The sequence below is a fragment of the Lepidochelys olivacea genome, assembly GCF_965140295.1.
Source record: "Lepidochelys olivacea isolate rLepOli2 genome assembly, chromosome: 9".
Classification (NCBI taxonomy): domain Eukaryota; kingdom Metazoa; phylum Chordata; order Testudines; family Cheloniidae; genus Lepidochelys; species Lepidochelys olivacea.
In genome coordinates this window covers 61,258,176-61,271,724 of record NC_140419.1, presented here as the reverse complement: position 1 = coordinate 61,271,724, position 13,549 = coordinate 61,258,176, and the positions used below count along the sequence as shown (strand labels likewise).

General features: G+C 58.1%; 1 protein-coding gene across 1 annotated transcript; it reads left to right on the top strand.

The window, feature by feature from the left end:
* Positions 1 to 451: 451 nt before the first annotated feature.
* APLN (apelin) lies at positions 452 to 9,373 on the top strand. Its single transcript, XM_084640271.1, has 3 exons — positions 452 to 714; positions 6,874 to 7,045; positions 7,639 to 9,373. The coding sequence occupies exons 1-2, from the start codon at positions 498 to 500 to the stop codon at positions 7,038 to 7,040; spliced, it is 384 nt and encodes a 127-aa protein (XP_084496397.1). The 5' UTR covers positions 452 to 497; the 3' UTR covers positions 7,041 to 7,045; positions 7,639 to 9,373.
* The last annotated feature ends 4,176 nt before the right edge of the window (positions 9,374 to 13,549 follow it).

Below are 13,549 nucleotides of genomic sequence, written 5' to 3'. Positions count from 1 at the left end.
TCTGAGCCTGGCAGTTCAGAGCCCCTGCACCTCTGGTCTTGGTCTGCACCTGTTTCATTACCAGTTGAGCACTGCAGGGAGCCCTGCTTGGGGAGTGCTGGACTCCCAGCCTGCCCAGGTGAAGATGATGAGACAGGGGCCCAGGAGGGGAAGATCAGGTCCTCGGGGAGGGGGGCAGTATTTGACGCCGATACAGAACGCAGGGGAATGTTGATTCGGGAGCCCTGCGGGCTCGGGGTGGGGCAGGGGGCACCCACCTAAGGGGGAAGGAGTTCAGTGTCTGGATCCCATCCCCGCGCAGGCCGGGCCCTGGGGTCCCCCAGCCCGGCTCGGTCTCTCCGCGCAGGGTGGGGGCGGGCGCGCAGCGGGCCGCGCTCGGGCTCCGGCTCCGGCTCTCCAGCGCCCCAGGGCGGGCGGGGCCGGGCTGGCCGCGCCCCCCTCCGTGCGGTGGGTGCTGGAGCGAGCAGGGGAGGCCCCTCGCCAGCCTCCGCGGCCACATGACCGGGCGGGCCGGGAGCCAGGCGCACAGCTCGGCTACAAATGCAGCCCCCGGCGCGAGCGGGTGCATTCGCCGTCGCCGCCACCGCCAGGCAGAGCCCTGCCCCTCCCCGCCGAGCAACGCGCCCGGCTGCAGCCCCGGCCCCACCATGAGCGTGCGGCGCTGGCTGCTGGCGCTGCTGCTGCTCTGGCTCGCCCTGAGCGCGGGCTCCGGAGGTGAGTGCGCCGGGGCCGGCCCGGCTCGGCACTTGTTGCACAGGCCGGGCTCGGGAGGCGGCTGGCGCTGGGCGGCCGGGGGCGGCCCCTCTCCTGGGTGCCGGGACACCTGTGGCAGGCAGCGGGGTCGTGCCAGCCCTGGCCGCGCTCAGCGCCCGGCCTCGGGGCTCTCGTGGGTGGCTCTGAGCTCGGATCGGCACGAGGCGAGCCTGGGCTCTCCTTGACACAGCCCGGGAGGCCGCTCTCCGTCCTGCTTCTCTTTGGGGCACCGATCCGCCCCGCCTCTCCCCCAGGCCCACAGTGCCAACCGCCCCATGCCTGCTCCCATACCCAGCTGGATCCGCTCAGTTAAGGGGCATGGCCGTGTGTCTTGCTAACCAGCAGCGAAGCAGCCCCCGCTTGGTCTGATGGCAGCTCCCCTACCAGGCGCCCTGAAGGGCGATGGGGCTCATGGATGTGCTGTCGCTGGTGTGGAGCCAGAAGGAGACCTAGTAGGGCAGGGGGGATGAACAGGAGGTTGTCTGTGCAGGGATGGGAGTGTGGGATGAGGGCACTGTGCCTCCCCACCAAGGGGCTGCCCCGACCTTGGCAGTATCCTCTCCCTAAGGGGCATTCCTGATTTGGGCCCTTGCCTCGGGGGCATGCCCCTGGTGATTCTGTAGGGCAGGAGGGGACCTGTTGCAAGAACATAATTGCCAAGGGAGTTAACTTTCTGTGCAATAACCAGAACTGGTGACAGACTCCCCCTGCAAGGGTGGTTTGGCTTCAACAGCTCTGTTTAACTGGTGAATGTGTGTCAGGAAAGTGGTCAGGAAAGTGAGGAGGTAATAGCTGTGGCCTGAGGTCAGACTAGCATGGGATTTGCTATGCACGCTTCCTGCACAAAGCTGCAGCAGGGATGGCTCTGTCCTGACCACAGCAAGCACGCACACACACACCCCGGCAGTCTGGCCTTTGGCCCCCAGCCCTTCCCCACAGCTCCCCTGGCATTCCGTTCCCTGCAGCAGCCACTGCTAATAATCTGGCAATGTGTGTTGGCTTTGTGATGTGGCTACTCTGCACTCCTAGAGACTAGCCAGGGCCCAAAAACGCAGATCATTTGGGCCTTACTGCAGCTCTTTGGAGTCACAGGCTAATACTTTAAACATAGCAGCTCAAAGCCTAATCTTACAAGGCAGCGACAGGGTGTGTTTATCTGAGTGTCATGGTGAAGGAAAAGAGCATCCAGATCACACATAGTTAAATGGCATTGCAGATAGCTGTGGGGTCTGTTCCCTAGGGTCCAGGCTGATCTAGAGAAACTCTGCTTTGTGTGCCCTTGAACCAGCCGAGGCAGAAGGGGAGAGAACACCTGATGCTGAGTGTCAATGGATCCCAGGAGAGCTGCCCACAGTGACTCCCAGCCAAAATAAGCTCAGTACGTCTCCTGTTGGCACAGCTAGAGGGATGGCTCCCTTTGGCCTTGGCTAGTGTAACCTCTGCCTGTAGCCCACAGGTGCCAATTTGAGCCTTGGTGGCTGTAATGGGCAGGATGCCCATATGGCGATACCAGCTGCCAGACCGGCACTCGCCCAGTTGCACCTGCTGTAGTGGCTGCCACTTACCAGGTGCCGCTGGGCTTTTTCAGGTAGGCAGGAAAATCCTCATTCCCAGATCCCTGGCATCAGGGTGGAGGTGGGTTTTCGCAGAGGGCATCTGATGCCTGTTTTTGTATTCTTCCTGTTCAGTTGCTCCCTGGGCTTTATACCATTGTTCTGGTGCTGTCTGAAATTCTCTCCCAGTTCTTACCTCCAACCCTCTGGAGCAGTGAAAGGCGCACCCAGAGAATGCCTGGAGCAGAAGCCTGCTGTGCCCCAAACGCTGGTGCTGTCAGGCTGTGGCAGATTTTTGTATGCAGCTAAGGAGATACTTGAAAGAAAAACAGGTGCTTATAAGCGGTGCTGGTGCTGGTGGAAGGTGTCTGAGTGACAGCCCTGGAGACTGAAAGCTTCTGTATGGCAGAACAAGTGGACCGGCAGCCGTAGTGCCAGCATCTGAGAGCGGCAGGAGGAGGCATGGAAAAGGTGGGCCAGCTGCAAGGGGTTCTTGTGTCTGGCGTCCAGTACAGAGCAGCCTGGGAATTAGTAGGCAGGTGGAGAGCTGTGGTCATTGAGTCTGACCCAAAGCCTTGGACCCCCTGGACCCCCAACCTGGAGTCGTCCCCCCCCCCCCCCTCCTCCCGAGGGGATTTTCCACATGCTGCAGGCCAGCGCCCTGTGAGTGGAGTGGAAGGGTTGTTTCCCCATCATGACCTCAGCTGTAGGGCTGGGACTGCTGCTGCAGACTGTGCCTCCGTGAGGGGAGAGCACCCCAAATGTGCCTGAGGTTTCTGTGCCAGTGCAATGGCCCTGCCCTTGCAGGTGCTGCCTCAGGGAGGGGTTCCAGACAGTGCAGCACATGAGCGGGGGCAGCAGCAGGGCTGTCCTGAACAGCACAATGGCCACAGCCACAGGGTCTCTGGTCTTTCCGGCCCAGGGTCTCAAGCTGCAGCCAGGAAAAGCTCCAGGACCCCCTCCAGCCACAAAGGCAAAGGATGGGGGTCAGGCCAGGGAGTTCTGCTGTGCCCTTGGGTAGCGAGTGCCTGCTAAGGGGGGCTGGTGTCCCACACGCAGGTTACTGTGGACTGGCCCTGTGGCTCTGGAGATGGTGAGCCCCCAACCAAGCAGTGTACGCTGCCCAGCGTAGGGGAGGGGGCCTGCCCAATGATGGTAAGCCAGAGCACCTCAGATGGGCTAGCAGGGCAATGGCTGGCCCTGGCAGAGGAGATGCAAGCAGTGTCAGCCTGGCCCTGGCTGGCATGCAGGGCAGAACACGCAGAGCTAGCCTGGGGCTAATCAGCACCTCACCGATGGAGCCTTGTTGACAGGAATTGGAGGCTCTTCCTTCCTCCTCTGTCCAACGCAGACAAAGCTCTCTTCATGGTGATAACAAACCTCATCCTGTCAGAACTGCCGGCTGGAGAGGCAGGCAAAACAACACCACATGGACAGGGCAGAGAGTGTCTCAGCCATGGGAGCCTGTGTGCCGCCCAGCAGCCAGAGGGCTGGAGCCTGGGACCAGGCCAGGGCTTGGGAGGGCCGTTTGCCCCCCCACCCTCCTTTTCTCTGCCTCAGGCACAGAACCGTGGCTGCCATCTGGAGATGTGGCTGTGGGGAGTCCTGGCCTCCATCTCCCCTCTCTGGCTAAGGCTGCCCAGGCTGCCTTCATATGACCGTAATGGGGAGAGGTCTCCCTGGCACAGGGGAAGGCAGCTTACCCCACATTCTCCCTGCCCCAGATCAAGCTCCAAGCCAAGCTGTCTACGGGAGGGGGGCAGGATCATCCTGTAACGGGATCATCCCAGGGCCTAGCCCAGCCTGCCTGGGGCTGCATCACAACCCAGGACCCCTCCCAGACTAGCTGCGGTGTGACTCCCCAGGGGATTAGGGGCAGCCCAGAGCCCTGGCGCCTGGGAGGGGACAGACTGCTGGAATTCAGGGCATTTCTTACTGAATTAATCTGAGTTTCCCAGTGTGGTGGAATGGTACAGAGGAATAATGGGGGGGGTGAAGAAATGGGTGCCCCCATCCCAGCTCCAACACCAGGTGTCCTTGGTATAGATGCAGACTCCACCCCACAGGGTCTGATGAGACCCTGGGGTCAAAGAGTGCAGGGAATGGCAAAGTGTGTGAGCTGGGTCTAGGAAGGGCAGGGAAACCTAGGGGTGGGGAATGGTGGGGTGCAGGGACAGCCCATGCGTGTGGCCTGTTGTGAGGGCAGCATGTGCTGCATGTATATGGAGGCTGCATGTTTGTACTCCACACTATGAGCGAGTGGGTGTGCAGTGGTGCAAGAGGCACAGCTGCTCTGTGGGGCTGTGTGCACAGTTAGATATGCGGGGCTCTCAGGCAGGCTGCCCCAAAGCAAGCAAGGGAGGGAGGCTGGCAGGCACTGGTGTTTGAGAGGGGAGGAGTGTGTGGTTACTGGTTGGGGGTGGCTGTGTGCGGGGCAGGGGAGTGGAATGCAGAGCCTGTGAGTGTGAGCATAGGCTGAGGCTGCTATCTGACCTAGGGATACCAGGAGCCCTGGCTGCTGGCATGAGCTGTCCCCACTTGCCAGAGAATTCCCCATGGCACCATGCCAGGGGCTGCAAGTGACCTGGCCAAGTCACTCCAGGAAGCACTCCACAGCCTAATGGCTCCTGCTGGGGGTAATCCAGGAAACCGGCTGCACACTCTGGGCCCATTTCCATCACCACTCTGTGCACCTTGCCTTGGGTGATGGGCAGGTCTGGCTGGGACGCTGACACCCAGCAGGGATGTGCTGCCTTTCAGTGACACCAGAACCACAGCCTGGGTTGAGAAGGCCAGAGGGGCTAGTCTAGAAGTGAGAGTCAATAGTCCAAGAGGCTTCCAGCCAGAGGCAGAAAATCCAGCCGCTGAATCCAAAGAGAGAGTGTGAAGAGTGCAAAGTAACCAATACCTCTGAGAGCAATGGACTAGTTACTAGCCACTGGCGTTCCCTGGCTTATTCTGTGCCCGAGCCCAGAGCAGTGACTAGACTGCCCTGGGGGTAGAAGTCTGCTGAGGGGGCTCTGTAGAGGGACTTCCCTCCTTCCTAGGATATTCTGCAGAAGATGGGGAGGCTGCTTTCTGCAGCTAGGTGCCCTGGGCTCTGCCCCTGCTCAGAGTGAGCTCACTGGGGGGATGGGCTGAGATGCAGCACTGGGCTATAGCCCAATGTTTAACTTGTGGTGGGGGCTGAATTTCCACCCTGGCTGGAGAGGGACCATGCCTGGGATGGCCATTGGCTCTTCCATGAAATCTCCCCTCCTCTGTGGCCCTGGGCAGGATGCAAAGGCCGGAGAAGAGGAGGAAATGCAGCAGGTCCCTCTCCCTGCAGGTGGGAGAAGTAGCAGGAAATAGTGACCTGCTCTGCTGTTCCTGGGCCAGGTTTGATGTGCAGCCGGTAATGTGGGGGAGGGGCTCTGCTGGGGTTAAATGTCCCAAGGCAGGCTGGAGTCCTAGGAGGGGATTTCCAAGAATATCTCCCCAGCCCTGCCGCAAGATGCATCCTCAGGAGGAAGGAAATGAACTGGCCTTGGTGAGGGGATTCAGCTGACCCCAGCCCATCCCTGGGCAAGGGAGCTGAGCTCACTTTCCTTCCCCAGAGGAGAGTCCCTCTGGCAGGCAGCTGTGGAAGCCCAGCAGTGCGTGACACAGAGCCAACTCCAGGAGGGGCCAGCCCTGCCACCCCCCCCCCCAGTAGAAACAGCCCCTGCCTTTGCCCATCTCGCCCTGAGCTGGGGGGGGGGAGAGGAGGAGGGAGGAGACCTCTTCACACAGACATGTGGGCAGTCTGCTGGGATGGCTCCAGGCAGGTCTTTCCTTGATAAATGCACCAGGAAAAGGTTCAGAAAAGGGCAACAAAAATTATTAGGGGTTTGAAACAGCTTCTATCTGAGGAGAGATTAATAAGATTGGGACTGTTCAGCTTGGAAAAGAGACGACTAAGGGGGGAATATGATAGAGGTCTATAAAATCATGACTGGTGTGGAGAAAGTAAAAATAAGGAAGTGTTATTTACTCCTTCTCATAAGACAAGAACTAGGGGTCAACCAATGAAATTAACAGGCAACAAGTTTAAAACAAACAAAAGGAAATATTTCTTCACAAAATGCACAGTCAACCTGTGGAACTCTTTGCCAGAGGATGTTGTGAAGACCAAGACTGTAACAGGGTTAAAAGAACCGATAAGTTCATGGAGGACAGGTCCATCAATGGCTACTAGCCAGGATGGGCAGGGATGACCTTCCTACCCTCTGTTTGCCAGAAGCTGGGAGTGGATGACGGGGGATGGATCACTTGATGATTATCTGGTCTGTTCATTCCCTCTGGGGCACCTGGCATTGGCCACTGTCGGAAGACAGGATACTGGTGTAGATGGACCTTTGGTCTGACACAGTATGGGTCTTGTGTTCCTATGTTCAGCAAGGCAGAATATAGGGTCTGGAAACCAAGAGCTGGGAGCCAGTGAGCTCTAGGACACTGGAGCCCTGGGACATGTCAGGCCTGCTGTGTGTGACTTGAGGGGCTGTGTGGGCAGGGGCCTCTGGCACTAACATGCTTTCTCTGTCTGCAGCACCATTGGCTGAGGCGCCGGATGGCAGAGACCTGGAGAAAGGGAACATCCGGAACCTGGTGCAACCCAAGGGGGTGCGGAATGGAGCAGGACACCGGCAGAATGGCTGGCGAAAGTCCCGACGTCCAAGACCCCGTCTCTCCCACAAGGGCCCCATGCCTTTCTAGAGCAGGTAATGGGCCTTTCCATGGGATGGTGGGGGAACCACATGGGACCAGCCCAGCACAGTTTGGGAGGGCATGTCTGGGAAGGTGCAGGCATGTGGGGAAGCACCATGGCTGGGAGAGTGATCACAACAGAGTACAGGTGCTCCAGCCACAGGCCCCATCCTAGCCCTCTGACACTGAACACCTGTCCTGGAGTGGGGGACAGTGCTCAGAGCTGCTGTCCATAGAGCAGATGTGAACAGAATCCATCCCCAATGGGTGCAATGCTTCAGTCCAGCTGCTCATAACTACCAGGGTCTTGCACTAGAGGGAATGGGGTCCCCTGAGATTATCCTGGAGGCCACAGCTGCTGGGGTATCTGCGGTTAGGGGTTGAGGGAGCTCCCTCAGGACCATTCGCTTGGTTATAGAATAGAAAGCCAGATGTGATTTTTCTGCACCCCTTGGATTTGACTCTGGGGGCAGCCCCTGAAGCAGGAGGAGAACCTGGGTTTGTGAACTGTGTGGGGCTGGATTGGGTGCTGAGGGATGAGGGGTCAGTCTCCCAGCGGGGGCTGTGGCCTCCCCTGACTTGTCTCCTTGCCTCTGTTCACTTGCAGGGTTCCTGTTGGCCCCCTGAAGGCCCATCCCCTTTGTCCTCTCTGCTTTATAGACTGGTTTACTTGTCATGGAGCCCTGAGTGCGGGGCTCCCGCCTGCTGGGTTGGGCAGGCTCCTCCCATCCGCCAGCCTGTCATGCAGTCGCCCCAGATGAAGCTGTCGGCACCTCAACCCCCATCACATACGGAGACACAGACCCGCACACTCCCAGCAGGCATCTCCGCGTCTTGTCTCTGCAGACCCAGCACCCAGGCTGGGTGCAACTGCTGGCATATTTCCCCTTTCCCTGCTGATGGCTGGGGTGGATCCTTGCCTCTTCCCAGCCCTTGGCAGAGGGAATGCTGCCCAGGGCTCACCTTGACCTAGCCAGCCCCATTGCCCTGAGTGGGCCCTTAAAACTGCTCAGGACTGGAAGGGTGCCCGACTGCCAGCTCCCTCTGTCCCCTTGGCTGTGTCTCTCTCACAGAAGCAGCAGGACCGCAGACTCCTTGCTTGGGGATCTCTGGGCTGAGGGGATTGGGCTGGGTTGCACTTGCTCCCTTTGTGTTTCCAGGGGGTGGGGAGGAAGACCACTGCTGTAATGAGCCTGCCTGGTCTCATTGCTGCCCTGGCTCATTGTTAGCCTGCCAAGAGGCTGGGCAAGGAGCATGTAGCTCCAGTGCAGCTGTGAGGGGGGGTCATGCTAGGGGCAGGGAGCTGTGGCTGGCATGAGAAGGCCACTGGGGCTGAGAAGCACAGAGGGAGAAACTATCCTTCTGGGCTTCCTAGGCAATCCCCCATTAGTCCTGTCCCGTCCCCTCCACTCCCTAGAGAGCTGAGCACCTCATCTGCATGTGTACAAGGTGGTGGTCAGCTCGGGTCTGTTTATTCTTGTGGTGCTAAACCTGCACAGGGCCCCTTCAGTGTCTTTGAACACTCCCCATCTTCCCCCCCATGGGAGATGAACCGGTCTGGTGCGTGGTGCTGCAGAGACAGCCTGGCACCCTGGCCATTGCTTTGCAATGACTCTCCCAGCTGCCCCTGGGGGAGCTGCTGGGCTCAGGGGTGGAGGGGTGCTTGCAGGGCCCCAAGGATCCCGTGGAGAGGGATTGGGCGTGGCCATGCTGTATGTGACTGTCTCTCCATGCCCATCCTGTTTTGCTGTGTGTGTGGCAAGGACTGTGCCTGCCCAGCGAGAGCTGGAGGAGGGAGTGAAGGAGCAGCCCTGGGAAGAGGGGCTTTCCCAGGCATGGGGGGCTAGGATCTGAGCCTGGGAGGCTTGCCACTTTGGAGTACCCTGGTACTGCAGTGGCACTATGATGTGGGCCTTGGGAGCACCCTCTCCTGGCAGGGTGCAGGGAAGGATCTGGCATCTGCACTGGCTAGTCTGGCAGGGACCTCCCTTCCCCCACACTTCTGCACCAGGGGGTCTCCCCTTGTGGATCTCTGCTCCAATCACACTGAAGTCACTTGAGGGCCAGCAGTGGGGGGCACACCGCTCCCCAGCCTGACCCATGGTGCCAGCATGGCTCCATGGAGTGAGGGGTGCCAAGTAGGCAGGCAGAGCTGGCTCCTGTGTAATATTTCAGGTGTCCGTCAGTGATTCTTGTATAAAATACTAATTTATACCAAATGGGGATGCCTTACTCCAGACAAACCTGTTCCCTGTTGGTCACTGTGTTTTCTGCGTCTGTAAAGATTGGTCTATGTAAATGTCTTTATTATAAAGTTATGATAATAAACCCTTCTTTTAGGAGGTCCAGGCACTGTTTATTCCCTTCTCCCTTGGGACTGGTGTGTGTGTGTGTGTGTGATCCTGGCTTAGCTTGGACACTGCAGAGCACCCCCAGGACTTCCCGTCTGTAGCTTGCAAAAGGCTTTTCCCAAGTTGGTCAGGACCATCCCCATCGCACAGCAGGAAGCTGCATGGGACAAGGCCTGGAGAGAGTGGAGTAGTGAGGGGCAGTTTGGTTCTGATCAGTGGGTAGTCGTGAGCAGTGTGGTGGAATGTAACTGGGGGCCCTGCCCAGTGCAGGAGACAGTCTGTCCCATCACATTAGTCCCCTCCCAGGATTTACCATTGCTGAGCTCGCTGGCGAGTGCAGGGGCATCAAGGGGTCTGGATCCTGAGTGGAGGTAGTTGGTTCAAGCCCTGCTGTCCTTGCCTGCCTGCCTCAGCCATGCTGCAGCTCCCTTTCAAGTCAGGGCAGTTCAGTGAATCAACCCTCTGCCTCCCCTTTGTCCCATGGAGGCCCATGCCTGCTGTGCCAGGAAGCCCTTAGCTGAATTAGGCGGGCTGTGATGTTGGCCTAGATACCCATGCAGACACTTGAGCCCAGAGAGAACTCCTTGAACCAGGCCTCTGGGCTAGCCATGCAGTGGGTCATTGCTCCCTGCTCTGAGCCAGGTGCTTTCCTGTTTCCCCAGTAAGTCATAAAATGTCTTTTCACCACACTACAGCTGCAAGTGCCACTGCAGCCCATCCATTGGGGATGTTTTGTTCTTTGAAATGCAGCCACTGCTGGGCTGGGGCTGGGCAGCTGTTTTGAACAAGAATGGCATATCTAGCTCAAAGTGGGTGGTGGAGGATTTAAGGAGGCAGACTGGAGGTGGCTGGATCTGCATGGCCCAGCACGTCATCCTAACACTGTTCTAACTGCAGAAAGCCACCTTGAGGCTGGTTATGCTGAAGGAGTATGTGGGTGTTTGAGACAGCGCATGTATTTCTGTGGTTGGAGGGGGCCTCCAGAAGCTGCCTTGTCAGAGCTACAGTGACACTCCCATGTCAAGAAACTCATGGACTTCAGGCCTCGCTCCCCATTCACCTACACAGGATGTTATTTCCAAGCCCCTACTGTCTTGTCCCAGGCAGAAGAGGCAAGATATGCGTGCAGAGGCACGTACCGGAGGTACTCGCAGAGGCTGAATGTCTGAACCTGCCCAGTGGCTGGGGGGGGGGTGTGGGTAAACTGGTATAGAAAAAACAGGAGCATCACAGACGTGCTGTAGAGAATTACTCTACTGCTAGGCCAGCAGAGGTGTGGCAAGGGCACAAGGAAAAGGAGTGGGGTCCAAGAAGCATTCCTGAGGGATGAGGTTGTGGGACCTAGAGCTGGGTGGAGTGACAGGCGTAGACCCATAGGACTGGAGGGGACCTTGAGGTCATCTAGGCCAGTCCCCTGCACTGCTGGCAGGACTAAGTATTATCTAGACCATCCCTGACAGGTGTTTGTCCAATCTGCTCTTAAAAATCACCAGTGATGGAGATTCCACAACTTGCCCTAGGCAATTTATTCTGGTGCTTAACAACCCCAACAGGAAGTTTTTCCTAATGTCCAACCTAAACCTCCCTTGCTGCAGTAAGCCCGTTGCTTCTTGTCCTATCCTCAGAGGTTAAGAACAACAATTTTTCTCCCTCCTCCTTGTAACAACCTTTTATGTACTTGAAAACTATTATCATATCCCCTCTCAGTCTTCTCTTTTCCAGACTAAACAAACCCATTTTTTAAAATCTTCTCTCATATGTCATGTTTTCTAGACCTTTAATCGTTTTGGTTGCTCTTCTCTGGACTTTCTCCAATTTGTCCTCATCCTTTCTGAAATGTGGCACCCAGACTGGACACACTACTCCAGTTGAGGCCTGAGTAGAGTAGAAGAATTATTTCTCATGTCTTGCTTACAACTCTCCTGCTAATGCATCCCAGAATGATGTTCACTTTTTTTTGCAACAGTGTAACACTGTTGACTCATATTTAGCTTGGGGTCCACTTTTACCCCTCAGATCCCTTTACACAGTACTCCTTCCTAGGCAGTCATTTCCCATTGTGTATGTGTGCAACTGATTGTTCCTTCCTAAGTGGAGGACTTTGCATTTATCCTTATTGAATTTCATCCTATTTTCTTCAGACCATTTCTCCAGTTTGTCCAGATCATTTTGAATTTTAATCCTATCCGCCAAAGCACTTGCAACCCCTCCCAGCTTGGTATTGTCCACAAACTTTATAAGTGTTCTCTCTATGCCATTATCTAAGTCACTGATGAAGATAGTGAACAGAACTGGATCCAGAATTGATCCCTGCGGGACCCCCTTGTTATGCCCTTCCAGCATGACTGAACCACTGATAACTACTCTCTGGGAACGGTTTTCCAACCAGTTATGGACCCACCTTGTAGTAGCTTCATCTAGGTTACATGCAGGGTGGCTCAGGGAGTGCTAGGGTTGCGACCTCTGAGCAGGACAACCACCTGCCTCCACCCTACTGCATACCCCCTGGGCACCACCTGCCCCCCTTCCAAGGCCCTGTCTCCCATCCTGTCTACTGCTCCCAGGGCTGCCATGGGCACTGACCTCACCAAGCAGGATGTGGCACCAGCCAGATCCACTCCATTCCTGGCCAGGGCGACCCTTGCAGCTGGTATGTACGTGACAGCCACTGGGCTCTGCTGCCCCTAAGCTCTACCTGTCCTGCTTTCTGCTCCCAAGCCACCACCTCCCCAACACTCTGAACCCGAGCACCCTCTGCGCAGGTACTGCCCCCCGGTGCAAACAGTAGGGCTGGGGGAGCCATTGGGGTGACTGACAACAACCAGGGCTGGGCTGGGAGGGCTTACAGGTTTCCTGGGATAGCTACCTAAAAAAGGGAAACTCCTGGGAAAATGAGGACAGGTGGCAGCCCCAGCGAGTGCCAGAGACAGGAACCGCTCAGGGCAGCAGGGACAGGTGGCAGGGCCAGGGAGGGGAACCGCTCAGGGCAGCAGGGACAGGTGGCAGGGCCAGGGAGCGGAACCGCTCAGGGCAGCAGGGACAGGTGGCAGGGCCAGGGAGGGGAACCGCTCAGGGCAGCAGGGACAGGTGGCAGGGCCAGGGCGGGGAACCGCTCAGGGCAGCAGGGACAGGTGGCAGGGCCAGGGAGCGGAACCGCTCAGGGCAGCAGGGACAGGTGGCAGGGCCAGGGAGCGGAACCGCTCAGGGCAGCAGGGACAGGTGGCAGGGCCAGGGCGGGGAACCGCTCAGGGCAGCAGGGACAGGTGGCAGGGCCAGGGCGGGGAACCGCTCAGGGCAGCAGGGACAGGTGGCAGGGCCAGGGAGCGGAACCGCTCAGGGCAGCAGGGACAGGTGGCAGGGCCAGGGCGGGGAACCGCTCAGGCAGCAGGGACAGGTGGCAGGGCCAGGGAGGGGAACCGCTCAGGCAGCAGGGACAGGTGGCAGGGCCAGGGAGGGGAACCGCTCAGGCAGCAGGGACAGGTGGCAGGGCCAGCAGGCGCCAGGCTGGTAAATGGGTCAGGGCAGCACCAGAGACAAGTGGCAGCCCCACCGGGCGCCAGGGAGAGGAATGGCTCAGGGCAGCGCCCCAGGCTGAAGGGCAGCGATTGTTTGCTCCAGCCACAGGGAAGGAGCCCCTCAGAGATCTGACTGTGCCCTAGGACTGTATCTGTGTCCCTGGCACAAGGGTGCCAGGCTCTCTGAGGCCCTGTACTGCTGGCCATGGGCGTAGGATAAGCCAAAGAATTAAGGCGGCGGGTCTGGAGTTCAGCTGAGCTATCTCAGCTCTGACTGTCTTAAGCCCTGGCTGAATCAGCTGGCGAGATGGTGGAAGGGCCCCAGGAGAAGATGCAGGGCAGTCTCCATTGGAACATCACCTTGTGGTGGAGGCAGAGGCAGGTTCTCCTCACACTCGGCTTGTCAACAGCCCTTATTGAAATAAAAACTTGCCTGGCTGTACTAACTCCGCACAGCCCCCAGCTGAGTGCGGGTGTCAGCTGGTCCACAGGGACACATGTTCATGTCACCCAGGAGCTCACACCTCCTGTCTCCCGAGAACAAGCAGGGAGTGATCCACTCACCACATTTCCACATGGGACTCCATGCCATCAGAGCCCAGCCCATGGGACCTCGAGTCTGTGGGGGGGCATGACCCTTGTGAAGGAAGGA

Bases quoted from the DNA above. Each gene is read 5' to 3' on its own strand.
- APLN (XM_084640271.1), top strand. From the start codon at position 498: ATGACCGGGCGGGCCGGGAGCCAGGCGCACAGCTCGGCTACAAATGCA. The intron at 715-6,873 runs GTGAGTGCGCCG...CTCTGTCTGCAG, and splicing joins CCTGAGCGCGGGCTCCGGAG to CACCATTGGCTGAGGCGCCG.